We start from the raw sequence: 7,474 nt of genomic DNA, 5'->3' as shown, positions 1-7,474 counted from the left end.
GTTGCGGCAAATGGGGGCTACTCTTGGTGCAGTGGCTTCTCTTGTGGCACACGGGCTCAACAGTTGTGGCTCATGGGCTCTAGAGCAGACTCAGTAGTTGTGGCACACAGGCGTGGTTGCTCTATGGCATGTGGGATCTTCCCGGCCCAGGGATCAAACCCGTGTCCCCTGCAGTGGCAGGTGGACTCTTAACCACTGCGCCACCAGGGAAGCCCAACCTTCACTTTCAACAAGGGCTCCGGCCCTGCCCCGGCCCTACGGATAGCACCTCAATTCAGGACCACTGCACGTCAGGCCCCAAACACACGCTAAAAACAAATCCATGTGGAATTGCATCCTAACCAAATGCACACCAACATTACACCATGAGCCCTGATTCATGATTCACTACGAAAGCTTTTATAACGAAAAGTAGGCAACACGATCTGCGGCAACTGTTTATTATATTATATTCAGAAGTCTACAAATTTGAGCTTTTAAGAAAAATTCACAAAATATGCAGTTGAAACCACATTTCTGGTTCATCGAATTTCAAATATATTTCACTGTGCTAAACAATATATTCTAACGCTGTCTAAAACACAGCCAAATTATTTTTGTTTATTCATTTGTACACATTCTGTAATTTTTTGAAAACCAAGATTAAGATAAAAAATATTAAGAAAACTACCCAATTACAACTACTATTTTCCCATATATTGAAATACCTTCTGTGGGTGTGTCCTCTTACCTTATTCATTGTTACCTCTGTACACTCTACCGATTTATAAATGCACTTAGGGAGTTCTCATCCTACATTTCTCACAAATTCAAACAGCAACACCTTATCAAAAGATTAACCTGCTTGGTAACGTGGAAGCTTAGACTGTTAAAAGCACTCACTGAAAATTATTTTTAAATTTATAGACCATCCAAAACAAACAATTTCAAAGGGACAGATGTCTTTAAACATTATTTTGAAATCACCTTAATATGTGGAAATATAAATGAAGCAAACTGTCAAATTAGACACTAGCCATTTTTGGTCTTTTGTTTTTATTCTTTGTTTCCTTTTTAATGCAGTGTGTGCTGTGGAGTTTGTTTCTCCAGGCCCTTCTTGTACCGGCTGATTCTGGTAACCCTCAGCCCACGCGTCTCACAGCACTGAGACATACCCTGCCCTCCCGCGCATGAAGAGAGGTGGAGGAGCCCTTGTCTCCAGACCCCCAGCTGTTGGAACCAAAGAGTCCGAGGAAATAAAGCAGGGACGTGCACGGATGTGTCAGAAGAAAGGCGGGTGCAGGAAGTCAAGCAAAACACAAATTGCAACGAAGCTTCTACTACATCAAAAGTAAGAATTTTTCAAAAGAAATATTGAAAATCAGTAATGTATATATACCATGTGAAAAAGTAGCAGAACAATCCGCAAAACTGGCTGGTCTCCACTGCAGTCTGCGATGTGGTCACCGATTAAGTTAGAGCGGAGTTTCTCCAGGAAGTACACATGGCAGACGTCAGCGTTAAGATCCATAGCGATCCTACAGAGAGAAGCGACACGGCGTCAGCTTCAGTTCCTCATTCTCAGTTTCACCAAAGCGGATGCCGTGATGACGGGACCTGCACTGGAGGAAGCGGGAAGTAGGAGCTCCTGGCCTCCGCGCCACCGCCCCTGGGCGGTGGGCAGGGCTGTGAGGGGTGCAGGGACACCTGTGAGCCCTGCGGGAGACAGGTGTGATGGCGGGACAGAGGGACACGTTTAGAGTCTGAGCCCTGAAGTGCTGGTTCAGCTGAGTGATCTTGCAGCAGCAACTTAACCTCTCTGTGCCTCTGTTTCTTCACCTATAAACTGGGATGATCACCTATAAGTAGGAATGTCACCTCCTTGGAAGGACAGATGTGGGCTCAGCCACCTAAGGGACATGAAAGAGCTCTAAGGGTCTGAACCAAAGGCTGTGTCGCCAACAGCAGGACTCCCAGCGTCGGGGAACTCTCCACAGTGGGGGCACCTCCCCAACCCAGGAGCCCCCTTTAGAGGCAGCAGAGTCCACGTCGACTAGGTCCTACTCCCCACGGCCGTGTTTTATGTTAATAATAGAGTCCTAAAATAACTTACTGTAAGCAAGAAGGTTCACGAAATAGCCTTCGTATAATCAGAGCCCACCTTAAAGTGTTATACACGAGCATGTTCCACCCTTGCCTCATTTAAAAGATTGAAATACAATCTAAATACCCAATTCAGGGAATATTTAAATAAATCACATGTATTTTCACTCAAGAGAATGTGGTTTCTGAAGAATTTTTAATTATATGGAAGTGCTTACACCAAAACATCACGAAGAAAAAGAGGATATAAAACCACGTATACATTATAATCCTTTAAAAATTTTAAACAAGTATGCATAGGAATCTAGAATTAGAATAAACCAAAATATTACGGAAGTTTTCCCTGTGAGGTGGGATTATTGGTAATTTTTTTTCTTCTTAACATTTGTTCCAATATAGGAAAAAAGTCAGTAATGACCATGACAATTCCTGTAACAATTCCTCTGGAGTCATAAATTCGAAAATTTAAACAAATATGAAATTATAATTTCTGGTTTTCATGACGTCCTGGCTTACATTGTAGCAAACAGATAAATCAATAATATAAAATCTAATTTTCCAGCAGTTGAAGAGTGGTCCAAATCTCATTTTCAAAACTATGAACCCACCATCAAACTCCGTTAATGTCATCCCGTTTCACTAACCTGAATAGAAGTCATGACTCCGTTAGCAAAGACAGAGAGCTTCCCAGCAACGGATCTCACGCCCTGCTTGAACTGGGCCATGTCGGGGGCCGTGGGTAGCACGCTCGTGAGGTTGTAGCTTCCTGCACACAGAGCAGACGCAGGCTTGGTACTCTCGCAGCCACGGCACGGCCAGTGCCCAGGGACCCGACAGCTTTGGAGAACTCGGCCCCCCTCCCCTCCGGCTGCCCACAAGCAGCAGCTGTGGTTCAGGGAAAAGGACCCTGCAGTGGGTTTCAGTGCCAGCCCCACCGTGAATCAGCTGCAAGACCCCTCAGTGAGAGAAGATGCAGTACTAGGTCTTAGAACTATCATGAGTTCAAATACTGGCACTGGCACTTCCAAGCTGTGTGCCTTTGGAGAGGCTCCTTACCCTCTCTGGGCCCCTGTTTCTTCCAGGCACTTAACACAAGGCGTGACAGATAAGTACTCAGGAAATGGCAGATGGGTGGACATCCGTGGGTTTTTTGGGCTCATCATCCCTTCCCCTTTTGGTGGAAGCGCTCCTCTTCTGTGGGAGGTCTCTCCCCCACCCCTCAAACCACGTGGGCATGTGACCCAGACCTGGCCAATCAGAGCCTTCCTGGGATTCCCGTATACCCAAGGGAGGGGAAAGGTTTGCTTGCTCTGGGGTTACTGGCGGGGACAAGGCCCCGCTGCAGTTGTCTGTGACTAGGACTGTCCCCCTCCCACTCACCCCTCAAGGAGGGAAGGAGGAAGCCTGTCGCAGGCGAGAGAAGGCGGCTCACCCAGGGAGCTGGGCCAGATGGGTGAGCCTCCCGCCGCCGTCTGCTGCTGCAGCAGAGCCAAGCGCTCGCCAGCGCTCCCATGCAGAGGCTGGCGCCTCGCCTTACCCAGGCCCGTGCCAGGTGGGTTTCTGTTGCTTAGGTTTTGGTTGTCTCAGCACAACCGCTTACTGCCACCAACAGAGGCGCAGCGCGTCAGTTACCACACACAAAGGCATCCCTGGAGCTGACAAATGGGCTTCTGTGGCACACTTTTGTCACACAGCTGTAATAAGGTGCTGGAGGGGCTCGGAGACTTTGTGAGTGAACCCAAACCCTGCGGGTCCTCCAGGGAGCCCGCCCAGCTACCCCTCGGCTCCACACGTGCCCCATCTACACCCGCCTGACCCTCAAGCAGTAGAAGCCATGTCCCTTTCCAAGAACAAAACAGGAGGGACACGTTTACCCTCCAGCACAGAAGCCACCCAGAAGAGACACTGTGTTTTCGTGCCCACCACTCAGGGAGGGGCCACACATGTGGCTGCTTCTCCTCTCTGCCCCCAGGTGACTTTTTAAAGCTTTGTAACCCTCTGCCAATGACAGGGCGGCAGCCCAGCCCAGCGACGGGACTTGTGCTCAAACCCCATCGCAGTGGTGCTACCAGCCTGTAAGACGAGTCTTAGAGCAAACGGAGTGGGCGCGAGATCCGTGTGCAAAGGGCCGGCGCCACAGCTGCTCCTGATGTGGGGAGGCCTGGAGTGGCCAGGAAGGTGTGCACCAGAGGTCAGCGGAGGTGACCTCAGCAGAAGCGCCTCCACTTAAAGTTTCCAACTGGAGAAATGTTTAAAGACACGAGCACAGCTGAGGCAGGAGGTTTAACATGCAGCCAAAGCGCTGCAGGGGCTGCCCCTCTCAAGGCGCACAGACGCCCCTTTGCTCAGGTTGACAAGACTCAGGTTTGTGTAACTGAGCCTGGTGGGCGACACTACCACACGGCTGTGATGTGTGACAACCACGTTCAGCAAATCACCACACAAACCCGCCCCACGGCCGACAGGCCCACAGCGGCCAGGCTCCTGTGAAACAGGAGAGAGGGGGGCAGGACACAACCTCTGAAAGAATGACATAGCCTGAGGACGTGACATAAACTGATTAGAACCAGATGGGTCCAAGAAGGCAGACAAGTCAACTTCCTGGCGCTCTGACGGTTCCCAGGCTGACCATGAGGATCCAAAAGTGGGCAGTGGCCCAATGCCTGGAAACCCCGCCCCTTCCTGAAATAGCTGGCATGCTCCGCCCACTCATTTGCCTATCAAATGCCCACCCCTACAGAAACTGACAACCCCCATACCCTGGCGCCCTTCTCACCTTCTGAGATGGCCCACAATCTCTCTGTGGGGTGTGTTTCTCTCTAAATAAACCTCTAAGTAAACTTCTTACTTCTCACTTTGTCTCTCTCTGAATTCTTTCTGTGACGAGACATCAAGAACCTGAGCTTAACTCCTGAAACCAGGTGTGTGATCTCAGTTGGAAGATCTTGAGTTTTGGCCGGGTTCCAGTCCCCACATGTGGATTCAAGTCCCAATCTGAGGTGCACGGTTTCACCTGGACTCTGGGCCAGAGCCAGGAGGAGAGAGGGTGGCCGAGGTGCCTTGAGGGAGCCTCGAGACCCAGGGATGATAGCAAATGTGCCAGGAGCACCCATGACACTGGGCACCATGCGCGGAGCCTAGACAGGGGCATCCGCAGTGCCCTGGCATTCCCGGGTGGCCCTGTTCAGACTCAAATGATCAGAATATTTTTTTTTTTTAAGAAAGAAGTACACCAGAGGGGCAAGCTAGGTTTCCAGCTTCTTTTGTTCCAACCCTGCTCTCACAAAGCTACCTCTGCTGTCATCTGGTTCCCTCTGAGGCTAAGTGGCTCCCTCTGAGGCAGTCCCCTGTCCCCCAGCTGACCCTGCTCCGGAGTGACCACAGGGATGGATGCCGTGCCAGCTGTGGGTGCCCACATGTGTTCCTCACCCACTCCCTCCAAGACCCTGGGAAGGAATGGCCTCCGAGAAACACCACGGTTAAACCACACCCCCGGGAGGCATTTTACTTCACTAGGAGGCATTTCCAATTTGGAACTATCTTCCCCTTAACCCTGAAGAAATTATAAAGGTTACTGTGATCTACCCAGCACCCAGTGGCACTGATATTTCACAGATGGGGAAACATTCTAAGATAAGGAACATGGAATACTCTCTTAAAACCAGCTTTTGCTCTTTGCTGAAATGCACTCTAAATAAAAAGTAAATATTTAATGAGAATTGTTCAATACGCTTGCATTTAGAGCATCTGATGAAAGATGCAGAATGAGGGTAATCGTGGTCTGAACCATCTGGGTTTGGGAGGGAAGAGGGAGGGGGAGGGGGGCAGGCACTGTGAGCAGGACACTGGCCGCTGGGGAGGGGCTAGGGTCCCTGGGTGGCCTCACATCCCAGGGTGGCCCTATTATGACCACAAGGGTCATGGGAGGATGGGAGTTTGTCTGGGGCCAAAAAAATTAATGGACCTTTGTTCTCTGAAAAGGGACAGGAAGGTAAACACAGGCTGGCCGCGACCTTCCTTCAACAACTGGAAAGGCTGCTCATTTGATCTCCAAAAGATTTTTTTAACAATGTCTCAGAGTGAAACTTCCAGTAACTTGAATTACAAAAACATACACAGGCCAGGGTAGGGTGTGACCTGACTGCACCTGCCTGCCCCTCAAGCAGCAGAAGTCAGGTCCTTTTCCAAGAACAAAATAGGAAGGACACGTTTACCCTCCAGCACAGATGCCACCCAGAAGAGACACTGTGTTTTCCCACAGCACTGCCCACCACTCAGGGAGGGGCCTTTTTAAAGCTTTGTAACCCTCTGCCAATGACGGGGCGGCAGCCCAGCCCAGCGACGGGACTTGTGCTCAAACCCCATCGCAGTGGTGCTACCAGCCTGTAAGACGAGTCTTAGAGCAAACAGAGCGGGCGTGAGATCCGTGCGCAAAGGGCTGGCGTCACAGCTGCTCCTGACGTGGGGCGGTCTGGAGAGTGGCCAGGGAGGTGTGCACCAGAGGCCAGCACAGGTGACCTCAGCAGAAGCGCCTCCACTTAAAGTTTCCAACTGGAGAAATGTTTAAAGACACGAGCACAGTTGAGGCAGGAGGTTTACCATGCAGCCAAAGCGCTGCAGGGGCTGCCCCTCTCAAGGAGCACAGACGCCCCTTGGCTCAGGCTGATGAGACTCAGGTTTGTGTAACTGAACCCGGCAGGCAGCCCAGGTGTACCTGCCCACCCCGTCCCCTCATTACCTGCCGTCTGCTTCCTCTGCTCCTCAAACAGATCGGCCGAACTGATGGAGGAACTTGCCGACAGCCTCTCTAGCCGAGCCCTGGTTTCATACTAGAGGAGACCAGGGGTAAAAAGGGAAACATGAGGCTCCAAAAACCATGAGCGATTTTGTGGAAAGAACTGAGGAGCTATCAAGGCTGGGTTGGGGGCCGGCATGACGCTTGCGTTCTGCAGGTCACGAGCAGACAGATGAATGTACAACGCCACGGCCAATGACGGTCAGTGGAAGGGAATCCAGAGTGACAGTGACAGTGACATTGAAGATCTGTCATGATGCTGCTTTCACCTAGCTGCCGGGAAAGGCCACTCCAAGAAGCTCTCTCCCAATAGCCTCATGTTATTTCCTAATTGAACTTGAATGTTGTCAACTTTAAAACAAGGCAGATTTTAGGGGGTGGAGAATAGCCAAGTGGCAACTCTAAGTACTCGCCAAATGCTGGTAGAGTTTCTGCTGCTACAAAATAAAATCAGCACACTTTAGGGAATAATTCTCTGTATTGTGCAGGAAGCCTGGTAATAACATGTATCTCTAAGAGTTTTGCGTAAGCACACTAGTGCTTCACAATTAGAAGGAAAACGTTCAGCTCCCCATTTCCATTTGAGTCTTACTGCTT

At 50.3% G+C, this 7,474-nt stretch overlaps 1 protein-coding gene across 1 annotated transcript in view; it reads right to left on the bottom strand.

The window, feature by feature from the left end:
- Window positions 1-424: 424 nt before the first annotated feature.
- ARFGAP3 (ADP ribosylation factor GTPase activating protein 3) overlaps window positions 425-7,474 on the bottom strand; it is a 59,351-nt gene continuing 52,301 nt past the window's right edge. Inside the window, exons 14-16 of the mRNA XM_057742294.1 lie at window positions 6,821-6,911; window positions 2,727-2,848; window positions 425-1,517 (exon numbers count right to left, since the gene is read on the bottom strand). Coding sequence (XP_057598277.1) covers window positions 1,500-1,517; window positions 2,727-2,848; window positions 6,821-6,911 — 231 coding nt within the window. The 3' untranslated portion in view covers window positions 425-1,499. The remainder of the gene's footprint in view (window positions 1,518-2,726; window positions 2,849-6,820; window positions 6,912-7,474) is intronic.

Source organism: Hippopotamus amphibius, chromosome 7 (genome assembly GCF_030028045.1).
Source record: "Hippopotamus amphibius kiboko isolate mHipAmp2 chromosome 7, mHipAmp2.hap2, whole genome shotgun sequence".
In the NCBI taxonomy this organism is placed as follows: Eukaryota; Metazoa; Chordata; class Mammalia; order Artiodactyla; family Hippopotamidae; genus Hippopotamus; species Hippopotamus amphibius.
The sequence above is the reverse complement of the archived record's forward strand: the minus strand, read 5'-3'. Positions and strand labels throughout refer to the sequence as shown.